General features: G+C 44.1%; 1 protein-coding gene across 3 annotated transcripts in view; it reads left to right on the top strand.

Moving 5' to 3' along the window:
- Positions 1 to 15,548, top strand: part of Mre11 (MRE11 homolog, double strand break repair nuclease) — a 70,587-nt gene that overhangs the window by 13,038 nt on the left and 42,001 nt on the right. For all 3 annotated transcript variants that reach the window (XR_009057019.1, XM_057768203.1, XM_057768204.1), the window contains 7 exons: positions 2,113 to 2,227; positions 5,558 to 5,743; positions 6,936 to 7,107; positions 10,320 to 10,400; positions 10,995 to 11,121; positions 13,145 to 13,248; positions 14,354 to 14,527. Coding sequence is in view for 2 of the 3 variants with exons in the window: in XM_057768203.1 (XP_057624186.1) it covers positions 2,113 to 2,227; positions 5,558 to 5,743; positions 6,936 to 7,107; positions 10,320 to 10,400; positions 10,995 to 11,121; positions 13,145 to 13,248; positions 14,354 to 14,527 (959 nt within the window). In the remaining variant the exon portion in view is untranslated. The remainder of the gene's footprint in view (positions 1 to 2,112; positions 2,228 to 5,557; positions 5,744 to 6,935; positions 7,108 to 10,319; positions 10,401 to 10,994; positions 11,122 to 13,144; positions 13,249 to 14,353; positions 14,528 to 15,548) is intronic.

Here is a 15,548-nt window from a genome sequence, read left to right on the forward strand (position 1 = left end):
TATTCTACAACTGACATCTTATTATTAAAGCAGATTCAGAAATCTGCTTTACCCTGGGTGTGCTATTATGTGCTTATAGTCCCAGCACTGGGGAAGTGAAGAAGGGAAAATCCTTTTGGCTCACTGGGCAACCAGCATAGCCAGATCAGGAGACTATAGACCAGTTGGAGGCTCTGTCCTCAAAGTAAGGTGGATGGCACCTGAAGAATGACACTTAAGGTTGACCTCTGTCTCAGCCTGCCCATCTCATGGGCATGCTCAATGCTCTCTCTCTCTCTCTCTCTCTCACACACACACACACACACACACACACGCACGCACGCACACGCGCGCGCGTGCTCACACACACACTGCTTTGTTAATTTCATTGTTTTCCATTTCTTTTTCTTTTCAGTTTGTATTGGTTTCTTCAAGGCAGGGTCTCACTATGTAGCGCTAGCTGTCCTGGAATCACTCTGTAGACCAGGCTGGTCTCAGACTCAGAGATCTACCTGCCTGTGCCTCCTGAGTGCTGGGATTAAAAATGTGCACGACTACTCCTGGCTTCTTCCCTTTTATTTAGTGTTCTGTAGGAACGCCTTTTTGCTAGACTTTATTATACATGAATGAAAAACTAAGCTCTGTTTTTAAGGAACACATTTAGAAGTTTCTGTATATTTTATATTTCAAATACGTTTTTAGTTTTTAAAATTTATTTTATGTGCGTTGGTATAATGGTGTTAGAGTCTCTGTAACTGGAGTTACAGTTGTGAGCTGCCTTGTGGGTGCTGGGAATTGAGCCCTGGGTCCCTGGAAGAGCAGTCAGTGCTCTTAACTGCTGATCCGTTTCACCAGCCCCTGTTCTCAAGTATTTTTGAAGCTAGAAATAATGTGTGAAGTCCATTTCTTGTGCTTTATGCCTGAATCTGAGATAGAACATGGAAAGGATAGACAATTTGAAAAACCCGTTAGCAGTTTTAGTGTCTGCAGTATTGGGCATTGTATCTCCAGAAAAATGGCTTGCTCTTACATTGAACTGTGTCTTCTCTGTTATCTGGGGCAGCCCCTTCAGTGATCCATTTTCCTCCTGAGTTAGCCATCCTGTTCTGTCCTCCTTAACTGGTGTCTGCTCCATCCTAAACCTAAAGAAGAGCTTTGTGCTCAAGTTCTCAGAGTCCCACCTCCACCTTCTCCCTTCAGTGATGCCCATCTGGAACCTATTGTCCCTGTGCGCCCCACAGTTCTTAGCCCTGTGGGTGTTGGAGCAGAAGTGGGGGTCCCTGTTCCCTTGCATTGACAACATACTCAGCGGTTACCCTTCCCTCAGCCTGTGTCTTCAGGTTTTACCAACATATGTAGTGTTTTACGTGCAGGTTTTCCTGCCAGCACAGCCTTGTATGCTGGGCTTGCCTGACCTGTGTCCACTCCCTGTCTCCTCTGTACATCTGGATGTCTCTGTGCGTCCAGTCACTGGCTCTGCTTCTCTAGTTAATGTGAAGTAGCAGCCTTGGTTAACCCTCTCCAGCTCCACAGTTATTCTCTGTGCTCGTGTCTTGACCTTTCCTCTTAACATAATGGTGACAACTTAGTGCTGTTTTCTTACCTGTTTTCTTGGTGTCGTCTACCCAGACCAAGACAAACCTCTGCGTATGGGAAGAATTACTTAGAATCATTAAATTATTAAAAAGCACACACTCAGTATATATAGTAGTATTAAACTTTAAAACGTGTTTTAGAAAATCTCATCCCTTTTAGTGTTCATTTCTGTGCATGCTGTGTGGTATATCGTAGCTGAAAAGCACGTTTACTTTACATTCATAGTGAAGGGAGGGCACATGGTGCTGCTAGACGTCCTAGTGGGAATGTAAGCATAGGAAATGCATTCGTTTCTCTGTACATATTACCCTAATTCCAAAGTGGAAAGTGTTCTTTAAATGCGACTGAGTGCTGCTGTCCATGAACCTGGGGCACTGTTAGTAATACCATTTATACATGCGATTCCAGAATTCAGATACACATCTGAACAGAGAAATGTAGTCCTGTGAGAAATGCATAATTTAGACGGAAAGCCTGTTTATCATTGAAGTCCGCAGTCGGAAAACACGTTTGAAATAGTGTTGTGTCCCTCCCCAGGGTCCATTCCAGATGAAAGGCTCTATCGGATGTTTGTCAATAAAAAAGTGACCATGCTGAGACCGAAGGAAGACGAGAACTCGTGGTTTAACTTATTTGTGATTCATCAGAACAGGTAAAGATACTCTGAAGTAAAGCACTGAGGTTCTCGGGATCTGTTTGTGCAGGACTTTACAAGCCTGACTGCTTCACATCACCAGCGTGGGTTCAGGAGGAGTCCCACTGCTTTGTGCGACTTCAGGCTGAAGCCAGTTCATGAGGATTAATAACCGTGAAAGAGTGTGTGCCCCGAATAGGGGAGACACAAGAGTGACCATAGCAGACACTGATGCAGCGAAGCGTGGACCAGTGCCATTCCTGTAGCATCCCATCTGCTTCCTCATATCCCTTAGGAAACATTGTTTGGGTTGTGGATTAATCATTCCATGTGCTTTACTGTGGACTGTATTATACATAGAAGATACCTAGTATGTTAGGAATTGCTGTGTGTCATGGACAGTGAGTAAGGGTTTAATATTACATTACTGAATTTCATCCTTCCTGTTACTGATCTGTAGTTGTAGTTTTCTTCTGTCAGTGAGCATTTTATTTCACATTTTTTGCTTTATAAAGTTTGATGCAGTGAGTACTTTCTCTACACCTCTCAGTGTGTGTGAATGCCTTTCCAGAAACATAGCTAGAGCAGCTGTTTGCTTTGTTTGTTCTTGTTTTTACAAGACAGGGTGTCTCTGTATAGCATCTCTGGCTGTCCTGGCACTCCTCTTGCCTCTGCCTCCCGAGTGCTGTGATGAATGGCGTGCGCCACCACACTCGCCTAGATCAGTTGTCTTTTGCTAATGGTTGTAGGTAGTTTATCTGTTGGTAGAGTCCACGATGGATCGGGAGGAAGAGAAACTAGAGGAAACGTGGTGTGTCCTGTGATTGCTACAGTGTAAAAGTAAGGTGAGGTGGTAGGAGTGAGTGCAGGAAGCTGGAAGGGGAGAGAAACAGAGCTAGGAAGTCTTTGAAGAAGACTCCAGGATTTGGGCCTGACCATGCGGTGTATTTGAGTGCATTTAGGCTAGTGCTGGGTCAGTGCAAGGCTTCAGGAGGTAGATTTAGGAGTCTGAAACGGTCTCAAGTGTGTTTTGGTATGCGAGGGTTCCTTGAACCTTTACACCACTGCCGAGCATTTTGTTTTCTGCCTCACCTTTCCCTGCACAGGGAAAGGTGGAGGGAAAACCCATTATTCACAAAGATTAAGCCATAAGGAAGGTGGAAAGCCCTGTTGAGGGTTGGTGTGTGACAGCTCGCTGCAGAAGACAGTGATACTCGCGTGCGATCAAGTAGGCCACAGCTTGCTCCTCAGTGCGGTTCCCACTTTCTCTTTTGAGCTTAGTGTTGAGGGAAGACGCTTTCTGACCATATGAATACCTTGTTTCCCACGGTACTGTATGGACTGACTCGCCCGCAAGGTGATTGTGTCTAGTAGTTAGCACTGTGGTGTAAGACTTGTGCTGTTTGTTGACCTCTGTTCTTGCCATATTTGGTCATTGGGATTCCTTGTAGGAAAGACCAGACCCTTCCTCGTTTATTTTCCTATTTATGTTTTTATATCAAGGACTTGGAGCGGGGGAAAAGAGGGAGAGGAAAAACAAGAGAGAGGGCAGCTGTCTGTGTTTATTAGTTTATTTGTTGAACGTAGCCTTAGGTTCTTGACCTCACAAGATGCTGTAATTCAGTCTTGTATTTTCCTACCCTTCCTCAACCACTTCACCAAGGAATTCTGACTGCTTTTGTTGGCAGTGTTTAGAGCTAGCATTTGTGTGAGCTCTGGGTGTGCTTGTTGATGCTGGACCTCTCAGCCATCTTGGTTGAACAGAGTTAATAATAGTAACACATGTGAACAACTGTATGTGTGCGCACAAAAACACAGCCACAAGTTCATGCTGATTCCAATCTAATCCAGATCCGCGTAGTCCATTTGTGTCTTGTCTTTTGCATATTTGTGACTTTTTTCCTGAAAGAAGCCCAGATTATAAGTGCATGCATGTGTGTGTCTAAGGATCTAACCCGGTCCTTGCATTGCTCAGCAAGTGCTCCATCTCTGAACACATTTTTGTCCTGTTTGTTCCTGTTGTGTAACTAAAGTGCACACCTGTATCTCTGTGAGGAGCACATTTCCCTCTATAGTACAGTGTCCGTGAACTTCAGTCCATGGCCTGCCATAGCTAGTCAGGATGCCAGGTTCCCAGATTTGCCCTGCTTCATTCCTGCCTTCTTTCTCACCACTGGGTGTGATTTGTTTCTCCCCTTTTCATTCTTAGACACATCTGCTGCTGCTCATCTGGAAAACAGGATTGCTCAGCTGGGCATGTGCCAGGCACCCTTTGCATTTGACTTATTTCCACTTTATAGTGATCAGCTCGGTTCTTGCTGCAGTAGGAGGGATACTGAAGCTAGCAGGAGACTTTGCAGTCTCTCACAGGCTGGGTTGTGTGCTCTTTGAAGGCACCATGGCATCGTGCTATGTTTGAGTGTGTCCTGCTTTTCCTCACATCCTGCATACTTGACTCACACAAAGACATACGAAACACAAAGGCCCACGGCTTTCTTAACTTTGCTTTCCATCTTCCCTGAGTGTAGCTGCAGTTTTCCTTGCTGTTCTCTCTGTAGCACCCTCACTGCCTGCTCTTCCCAGGTGGATCCTTTCTCTCAGAGGCCTGCTCATTCTAAAAGCACAGCTTTCAGATAAGGTCATTGCACTTCAGTGTCTTCTGCTAAAATAACCACCTTATTCCTTCCTTTTTTAAAAATTTATTTAACTTTATTTTATGTACATTGGCATCAGATCCTCTGGAACTGGATTTACAGACAGTCGTGAGCTGCCATGTGTATGCTGGGAATTGGACCTGGATCCTCTGGAAGAGCAGCCAGTGCTCTTAACCACTAAGCTATCTCTCTGGTCCCTATTCCTTCTTTCTATAGCCAGTAGAAGTTAAGCATCACTGAACACACTTAGGAGTGTGTTCTTTATCACAAGTTTAGATTTAACTCAGTTTTTAAAATCTGTCTGCTTCGTGGGGTGTGCAGTCAGGACCACTTGTGGGTTTCAGTGGGTAGAGCTGGTTTTCCTGACTTGCCCAAAGTAGAATATTCTCTCTGTAAACTCTGCCCTCTCCTTCCTGTGCTTCCAGTCAGGCCTCTGGTTTGATCATATCCTGCAAATTTATAAACCTGTGCTCTGAAATTCGATAGAATACCCATTTCTTGGGCAGTTTCTGTCAAGATATATGTATATCTGTGTAGACCTGAGATGAAATGCTCCCCCACTGCTGTGTGTGTATCTGTGTAGACCTGAGATGAAATGTATATATATGTAAATGTATGTGTATCTGTGCAGACCTGAGATGAAATGCTTCCCCACTGCTGTGAACTTGTGTTCTGCTCTTAAATCTCGGTGTAGGAGTAAACACGGCAGTACCAACTTCATCCCAGAGCAGTTTTTGGATGACTTCATTGACCTCGTTATCTGGGGCCATGAACACGAGTGTAAAATTGGCCCAACCAAAAATGAGCAGCAGCTCTTCTATGTGTCTCAGCCTGGAAGCTCAGTCGTGACTTCCCTTTCCCCTGGAGAAGCTGTGAAGAAGTGAGTACTTACATATTCTAAGTCAGTCCTTAAGAAATCCATGCTGTAGGCTGGTTACCCCACACCCATGGTCTGACAGCAGAGAATAGCTTGCCTAGTTTTTAGATTTCATTTGTTACTGTGTGTGTGTGAGAGAGAGAGAGAGAGAGAGAGGGAGGGAGGTGTGAGGATGCGCATATGCCATGGAACCAGCTCTCTTCCAGTTGGCTTGGGTTTGAGGATCAAACTCAGATCTCAGGCTTACAGACAAGTGCTTAACTCACTGAGCCGTCTCTCTTCCCCTGAAGGTCACTTTGTGTGTGAAGGTTGGATATTGTAGTTGCATTGTTTTCTTGGTTTTGAAGGTTCCCCCTACCTCTTCTCATTTATTCCTAGGTAAATAAAAAAGTGAAAAAATCAAACAAACAAGCGCTTGCTGCTTTAAGAGAAGTAGTACAGATATCCATAGTCCACTTTGACATCTAGAAAATAGATACTTTAATTAATTTAATAAAATGCTTCACAGTAAAATCCAAGAATTGGGTAAAATGTGCTCCCTACCAAAGTTCTAACTTTGCTGTGCATGCATTTCTTTACCCACAATAAAATGGGGAAATGTTTTTTCTGTAAGTTCACAAAATGCCAACAACTTAAACTGAGCTTCTATAGAAGGTCTCACCCAGTGGTTCCGCTGAGATTCTGATGGTTATGGTAATGTGGTATAAGGAGCATGGCAGTGGAGTGTGTACTTGTGGTTTTCTCTGTGGCTCTGTCATGATCTGGTTAGCATTTTATTATACTTTTGTCAGCTTTGTTTCATTATGAAGTTGTATCTGCTCAGACAGGAGATGATGGAAGAGTACATTTTATCCTTATAAAGAAGAATGTTTGCCATTTTCTACTATAAAAAATTAAATTAACAGAAACATGTATTTTTAAGAGTATTCTTTTATAATTACTAAGTGAAAAATGGAGCCTTTTATTTGTCTGTGAAAGGATCACAGCTAGCCTCTAACTTGCTATCTTCCTGCCTCAGTCCCCTGGGTTCTGGGATCACAGGCATGTGCGCCACACCTGGTTGCTAGCTTTGCTGCATCCATCTTCCTGAGGATGTCTATGCCTGAGCTCTTGGTTCCTCTGTATAGACACGTGGGCTTGATGCATCCGTCTTCCTGAGGATGTCTATGCCTGAGCTCTTGGTTCCTCTGTATAGACACGTGGGCTTGCTGCGCGTTAAAGGGAGGAAGATGAACATGCAGAAGCTGCCTCTCCGCACAGTTCGACAGTTTTTCATGGAGGATGTGGTTCTGGCTAACCACCCAAGCCTGTTCAACCCTGACAACCCTAAAGTGACCCAAGCCATCCAGAGCTTCTGCTTGGAGAAGGTAACTTTCTGAGCACAGCTGTGAGGGAGGTCTGTGTTGTCTGAGAAATCGCTGAGCAGAGCAGAGGGACCTATGAAGTTGCAACACCACTGGCACTTGGGAAATGAGGCCAACGTCTTTTTGTTTTTTAAGTGTAATTATTTAGATTAAATTTGTTCTTTGACAAGTTCATACATGTATATAACATCCCCTTCTTTCCCTTGCACCGTTGAAGCCCCCCTCTCCCCACAAAGACATCTTTTCCACTTTTGTATCTGTTTTGTGAGTCATTGAGTTTAAACGGGGCCGGCTCCCTTACCTTGGTGCCTGGTGGGCCCAGCATCAGTGAGTACATGATTGAAGATGACTGCCTCTTCTCCAGAACCCATCGGTATCCAGTAGTTGGTCTTGTGCAGCCAGCAGCCAGATGTGACTGCAGTGAGTTCATGGTTGCAGTGTCGTGCCCACAGGTGAAGTCTTGTAGCCATTCTTATCTTCTGGCTCTCACAGGTCTCTGCACCTCTTTATCAGTGTTCCCGGGCCTTAGAGAGGGAAGTACAAAGTGATTTATTTTGGGGGCTAAATATTTAGTTGCAAAGGCTTTTTTTTTTTTTTTTTAACATAGAAGGATGTTAGCTATAGAGAAGCTAGTTAACTCTCCCAGAACTTCTTTTGAGCATACACATCCAGTTTCCTCACTTTCATCCTTGTTACAGTTGGTTCATCTGCCTTTTGAAGACCCTGACTTTGGAGCTGGGAGGACGCTATGGTCCCATGCTTCTCATCTCCATTGCACACCTCCCACCCTGAAAACTACTCCAAATAAAACCCAGCCTCCCTTTCTCAGCCTCTGTGGAGGTTCTGGGAGCCCTGCTGTAGTTGGGCTGTGCATTTTATCACATGTAAACGGGCAGCTTGCTAGCCTCACATGCTGACATGCTCAGTCCATACTCTGTCAGCTTTGGCTTTACTTTATAGTCTCGTGTAAGGTCGGAAATGGGGATGATGGTCATGATCCATACCGACTGCTGCTGTATGCTGTGTCGAAGGCTGTCATCTGATCCATTCAGTGCCGTGTGTGGTTAGGTTCTGTCTCCCATTTGCTCTTTCTTCCTTTGTTTCCCCCTCTTCCTTGTTGTTATTTTCAGGAATTGACTTCAGGGCTATGCAGATGCTATTCTTTATACAGTTGTTTCTACCATTGAGTGGGCTAGCCTGGTACCTCCGATTAGGCAACTGGCCAGTATCACAGCTGCAGGAGCAACGTGTATGGCTTGTGTGTAACCTGAAAAGCTTTAGTGTGTGCAGGTTTCACGGTGACTGGCTTCTCAGACTCAGCTGACTAGGAGTGTAGGCTTCTCTGTTTGAGGTTCCCTCCTCTCAGATTACTCTAACCGTATCAAGTTGATATAAAATCACAATCCCTTTCCCTACAGTCATGATAAAACAGGCTGTGAAATGTCCTCTGAGGGTTTAACTCACCTCTGGTTGAGCTGCACTGCAACCCCTGCTCCTAAATTCCACGTTTTTCCTGTTGTTTTTCTTTGCTTTTCTTTTTTTGAGACAGGTTCTTGGCATGAGGCCTGGGTATTCTGGAAGGTGGTTCTGCTGTGAACCTCCTGTCTGTCCCTCTCAGGTGCCAGGTTTCCAGCATGCCCCACCCTTAAGGAGAGTTATAAGAATCCAGAGAGAAGAGTGGTTCCTAGCAGCAGGAAATCAAGCAGTACGCATCCTGGGCATTCTGATACGGACCATAGTTACATTGTTATCGTCACTGTGAGGACAGAGCCACTTGTTAAGTTTTGTTGTCTTTTGAGACAGCTTTGTTCTGTTGTTAAGCTGGCCTGGAGCTCACTCTAATAACTCAAACTCTCAATCTTTGCACCTCTGGAATGTGCAGACCCACTTGTGCCGCCATGCCCATCTTCCCAGCTTTTCTGTGCTGCTGTCTGGCTGGTGGGTGCTCCGTGCATGCTCGCTGAACTGAGACTCGGCTGAGCAGATCTCCTTGAAGGTCTCTGTGTCCAGTAGTGTAGTCACCAGCAGAGGTGACTGTAGACTGTAAGGCATTCAATGCCACTTTCTCAGTTGTGCTACCTACGTTTCAAGTCTCTGTTTCTGCGTGTGCTATGGCAGCAGCACCAGATATTCTTGCTGAGGAGCCGAGCATGGTGCTGCAAGCCTGTAATCCCAGGATGTGGCAGGTGAAGTCAGGGAGAGCAGGGCAGCATTAGAAAATCTCAGACTCGGAGAAGAGCTCAGGCTGACAACCAGCTGCAGCCGTTAGGAAGACGTGTTGGAATTACCCTCTTTCAGCTCTGCTCTCTGGAGCAATGTAGGACAAGTGTTTTGCTTTTGGATCTCTGAGATTTTATAAGCTTGACCTGGTATAGCATGAGGCAACTTCAGATATTGGAAACACTCATCTTGTTTACTTGAACTTTTCCAAGTAAACATTCCAAGGTTTCTGCAGAGTCTATATGATGCCACTGGAAACCTTAATTTATTTGGTTTAAAGTTAAGGCAAGGGAACCCGTGTTGAAACATGATTAGAAATTGGAACAGAATCCATGTTGTAGATTTTCTTGTGAAGGAGTTACATTAGAGATGGAAAAATTGCTGAGAATGTTTGCAAAAGAAAAATATTAAGGGATGGTATTGGCACCACAAGGTGTGTTTAAAAGATGTTGTCGGTGAGATGGGAAGTCAAGGCGCTGTGGAGCTGCTCTGCAGAATTCTGTGCTGCTAATCCCACCCTTGAGAATAAAGACCATTACCCAAATTCCTTGGCCAAATTAAGCAAGATTTATTTTCTGCCAGATAGGGCTATCTCCCTAAAGTAGGGTTTGAAAATCAGAATTGAACACAGAAGGGAAGGGTTTATATCGTCTCCAAAATAGGAGGGGGTTTTCAAGGGATGGAGGATTTCCAGAGGTTTGGTTATGTAGGAACTTGGTGGAATATTTTAAAATTATTTGGCAGAACATCTGATCTTAATCAGGGTATATTCGAGGTATGAGTCAAATCCACAGGGTGGAAGCATGGCAGATTCCAGAAACAGGCTAAAGCATGGACAACTTGAATTTTGCAGCAAATAATAATGAACTTGTTCTGACCTTATAACAGAATGGCTTCCATCTGTAAGATGGAGTATGCTGGTCAGTCAGCAGCAGTAATGTAAACTATGTGAGCCAATTTGCACAAAGTTGAACACTTGCTGTTTTTATTTTGAGATTGAAGAAATGCTTGAAAATGCTGAGCGGGAGCGACTGGGGAATTCTCTACAGCCAGAGAAGCCTCTCATACGACTACGGGTAGGTCCTCTGTACTCATTAAACTGTACTAGTTTTCATAGTAACACAGACTTCACATGCTTTTCTGAAAAGTAGTAAGTTAAATGCTTAGCGTAGAGTCTGCACCAGCAGAGGCAGAAGTGGGAAGGCCTGAGGCTTGATTCCATCTCAGGTGAGTTTGGTAGGTTTGCTACTTTATTCATAGTTGTTGTCATTTCCTAAATGATCTGTTTCTGATCTGTCCTTGCTCGGCTCTCTTGCTCCACTCTGGGCACCCCATCCACAAACTTCTGGCTAAAGCAAAGAACATTAGAAGTCCCACCTTGTTTTCAAATAGTACCCATGCTGTGCACCTAGGCTGTCCCAGGAGATAGAGAACATTTCAGCGTCGGGATGGCATTGCTCTGTTCTCTTGAACAGGAAGTGTGTTTGTGTAAACTTCACCTTCTGGTGTTATTCTGTCAATAGGACAAATGGTTTAACATCATCATAATCATTAACATAGAACATGAGTTTGCAAATGTAAAAACATTGAGTTTTTAGATTGATATAAATACTTTAGATGCCAAAAAAACTGTATTTCTCAAAAGTTGGCACTGTTTCCTGTCTTTCCAGGTGGACTACAGTGGAGGCTTTGAACCTTTCAATGTTCTTCGCTTTAGCCAGAAGTTTGTGGATCGGGTTGCTAACCCCAAAGATGTCATCCACTTTTTCAGGCACAGGGAACAAAAGGGAAAGACAGGTAAGCTGGTTACTTAAAGTTAAAGAATGCTCTAGCAGGATTTGTGTAAATCAGTCTTTGGTAAAATAAATGAAGATAGTAGTAGACATTTTAGTATTTGTAGTGTTAGACAAAAAATGGCAAGGGAATATTTTATCTTCTCAAAATGAGCATTTGGGGTATTTTCTGATTATTTGTTTTATTTCCTTCTGGAGACAAGGTCTTGCTCTGTAGCCCAGTGTGGCTTCACACTCTAGACCCTTCCCCAGTGTCCTGAGTGCTGGGTCTGCAGGCTTGCACTGTCCTACCCAGCTGTATTCAGTCTGTAAAGCAGTGGGGATGAATGAAGGCTTGGAGGAAGGCTTTGTTTGCAAACACAGCCTTTCACACTGTGGTGCTAGTCACAGCACTCACAGGCGCCAGGCATCTGCCTTTCCCAGCACATCTTTCCTGCCATGGGTTGACAGTACGTGCTTTCAACTTTTGCAGTTTTAAGTATTTTGACTTAGTGCATACAATGCTTCAGGAAGATTGAAGTCAAAAGTGTCCTGTAGTTTGGTATATTTGATGATTGAGTAGTTCATTTCCAGTTAAATTTTATAGACACTTAGTGTCCTGCTAGCTATAAAACAAAGTCATCAACTGAATAATGCTTTTTCATAACAAATATCAGTCATGCTCGTTATAGAGGCCCTACCCTTTATAACTAGTAAGATTTCCAGCAGTGGAAGAAAATAAGAATGATGGATTGGGAGAGATGACTCGGTGGTTAAGAGCACTGGCTGTTCTTCTAGAGGACACAGGTTCAATTCCCAGCACCCACATGGTGACTCAAAATTGTCTATAACTGCAGTGCCAGGAGATCCAGTGTCCTCATCTGGCCTCCAAGCACTGCTAATGCATGGTACATAGTATAAATTCACACAAATGGTCATACACATTGAGAAAAAAAATCAGAAAAATTTTTTAAAAAGTAATTTACAAATGCTGTGACTTCAGCCTGAAGCCATCTTTCAGATATTGACGTGTAGGCCATATCATGCTGCTGTAGGACTCGGAAAGGCACGGGCAAGAGCTGGGTTCTAGATGTAAATTTTAATCTGTCACTTCTTATTGATTCCTTGACAAGAACCTCACCCTGCTTGAGTTTTATCCCCAGTAGATTGGGCTGGGAATACTTTTTAATTTAAATTTGAATTGTTTGGTAGATATGATGCCACCTGCATATGTCTTAACTGAAAATCTCTTACTTTGGCCACTTATTACATATGTGACATTGTATAAATTAATAATTCTCCACTGTTGAGACTGCTCATTTCCAAAGCTGGAATTGATCTGTAAATGGCCTTCACACCGGGTCTGGCCAGTGCAGAGCAGTCATGGAAATTAAAGGTAGCGTTAGTGTCCTTGGAGCTCACAGAGGTGTTTGTCCCCCGGCAGGAGATGCCGTGAACTGGGCGGTGTCTCTACCGTCAGTGGCACTGCTGTATTTCTGCTGCATTCTGTTAATTGCCCTCACAGGAAGTCAGCTGAAGTGCATCAATCACACTTCCTGTTACCGTTCTCACACAGTGCTGACAGGTGCTCAGGGCTGAGAGTCAATAAAATGTATCTTACCAGTCTGTAAGAGGCACTGTCCTTGGAACTGGGGTGGGTGTGTGGTGGTGACACCAGTGGCTCTGTTGGGTACTGCTGTGCTTTATCGTGGGCCCTGGAAGCTCTGCCCACCACTTTTCTGTCATTGGTGAAAGAAGAAGCGAGTAATATCTCTGTTCTTGGGGGAGTGTTTTGACTCGTACTTCCTGAAAGGGTTATGGGGACAGTCTTAGAACAATGGCAATAGCCATGGTCCTTAAAGATGGGAAAAATGCATATGGATCGTGTGGAAAAAGAAATGAACTCCAAATGGCATCAAGGCTATTAGCAAATTTGAGGCCTTTTTTTTTGCTTCAAAATTTATGTGGCGCCCCCGAAGTATTGGTGAGAGCTTAGTTGTTTTAGTGTGTTATGAAGAGCACTGTTTCTCCCTGGCCCCTTTCTGTAGGTGAGGAGATCAACTTTGGGAAGCTCATCACAAAACCTGCTTCAGAAGGAACGACACTCCGCGTAGAAGATTTGGTGAAGCAGTATTTCCAGACCGCGGAGAAGGTAGTTCCTTACCGCTTATGGCTTTAAGAATGACCAACAGCAGACTTTAGTGTGGTGTGTGCTTAGTTCGTATGTGAAGTGACTCCCCGGTGGCTGTGCAGTAGCCAGTACACCAGAGTGTTCTGTGAACACTGCTGCTGTTGTTGCCAGGACTCACTGGTGTGTGGCTTGCCTGTCTTTGTTGTCTTGATCTGAGATTTTAGCTTATGTTTGAATGTAATTTTTAATTTAGTTACTTTTTTTAAAACCTAAGCAACCATATGCTAGTAAAACTACTTGGACTTCTTTAGTTGCATTTATTTTAAAAAACTCAAATCTGAGCCGGGCGGTGGTGGTGCAAGCCTTTAATCCCAGCACTTGGGAGGCAGAGGCAAGCAGATCTCTGTGAGTTCGAGACCAGCCTGGTCTACAAGAGTGAGTTCCAGGACAGGCTCCAAAGCTACACAGAAACCCTGTTTAGAAAAAACAAAACAAACAAAACAAAAAATCCCACATACAAATCTGCTACCTGGCAACTGTGTAGGTCAGAAATGGCACTGGTCTCTCTGCTCTGAAAACCAGGTGTCGGAGGGCCATGTAGGGAGAGTCTGTTTCTTAACCTTCCTCAGTCTCTTGCAGTTCTCAGATATCCTGGCTGGGTCTCCTTTGTCCATGCACACAGCCAGCAGTGTTGCATCTTGGTCCATTTTCCAGCCGGGCCTCCCTCTTCTGCCTAGAGCACACCCAGTAATCTCCATAGCTTATAGCAGGTGATGAGGAGCCGCAGTACCATCTGTAGCCTCAGACTTCTTCACCATAAAAAACAGTCACAAGGCCCAGAGTGACATGGCAAAATTTTTACAACCATTCTCTCCCCTCGCCCAATGGTTTCACCTTGTTTCTAGTCATCCTTCATGGCTTCTTCTGGGGACTGTCACAGCCTTTCAGACCCCTGAAGTTACAACTAACTCTCTTTGACTCCTCTCCCATTTTTCTGGCCCTTGGCTAAGTGCTGCCTGCTGACCCCAGCACATCCTTTTCCTTAACAGACTGTGTTTTCCTTCTTGGGAGTTCCTGGCTGAGGAACATAGCACTTGTGCACCTAACAGCGTGTTTTCTCCTGCAGAATGTTCAGCTCTCACTGCTGACAGAAAGAGGGATGGGGGAAGCAGTTCAGGAGTTTGTGGATAAGGAAGAGAAGGATGCCATTGAAGAATTAGTGAAATACCAGCTGGAGAAAACACAGCGCTTTCTGAAGGAACGCCACATCGATGCTCTGGAAGACAAGATTGACGAAGAGGTGAGCTGCCGATGTTGTGTTTTGTTTGGTTTTGATTGACTGTTTAAGTCTGATTAGTTTGGTTTCCTCATCTATAAAATTGAGGAGATAAAATGAGGAGTAAATTAGACAGTGTCTAGCAGCACCCGGAGGAGTTTACACGTGGCGGGTGCTGAGTAAAGGTTGTTCTGTCCTGAGGAAGCGTCTTTCCGAGCTCCTGAGAGTGCTGCAGAGTGACGATTGCATCATAAGAATTGTTGCTGTCTCGCGTTTTTCATTTGTTTTGATTGAGTTTTGAGTCTTACCTGGAGCGTGTTTTCCCTCCGCATATCAAGGAGCGACAGAGAAAAAGCTTCCATTGGACTACATTGAAATTTAAATGTTGGTATGTCAAAAAGCAAAATTAAAGGGTATGAATGTGGAGAAAATATTTATGAATGTACAAAAGAAAAGACTAACACTTTCAATATAATATTAAAAGACTCAAATAATATGTGAGCTTTAGAAAATATTAAACATTTCAGTAGAGCCATGAACAAAAGTCATGAAAAGGGAATTCACAAGGAAGTATAAATGTCTAGCAAGCTTGAGAACACAGTATTTAATCACAGTTAACCAAGACCATTAATATTACATGGATTTTATTTGTCAACTTTGACTTAAGAAAGCTGGTAGTAAGTTCCCTGCTGGAGAGGCTTCATGCAAGGAGCACGGCTGTGGGCACTGTGGGGCCTGAGGAGGTGCTTTCCTTAGTGCGGCCCCAGGGTGTGTCCTAAGACGGCAGTCAGATAAAAACTAGTGCACAGAGTAGGTCCTGCTAATGCTGTCCTCAGTGCGCAATAGTTGGGAAACTCAGTTTCATTGAGCACTGTCATGTAGACAACCTAGACGTTTTTATAGCTATTACTTATTAGGATTTTGGTCAGGTGCTATGCATGCTCATAACCCCAGTGTTTAGAAGGTGGATGTAGGAATATCAGGAGTTGGAGGTCATCCTCAGTACATAATGATTTTCAGTCCAGCCTAGACTGCATAGACCCTG

This window comes from Chionomys nivalis, chromosome 4, assembly GCF_950005125.1.
Source record: "Chionomys nivalis chromosome 4, mChiNiv1.1, whole genome shotgun sequence".
Classification (NCBI taxonomy): domain Eukaryota; kingdom Metazoa; phylum Chordata; class Mammalia; order Rodentia; family Cricetidae; genus Chionomys; species Chionomys nivalis.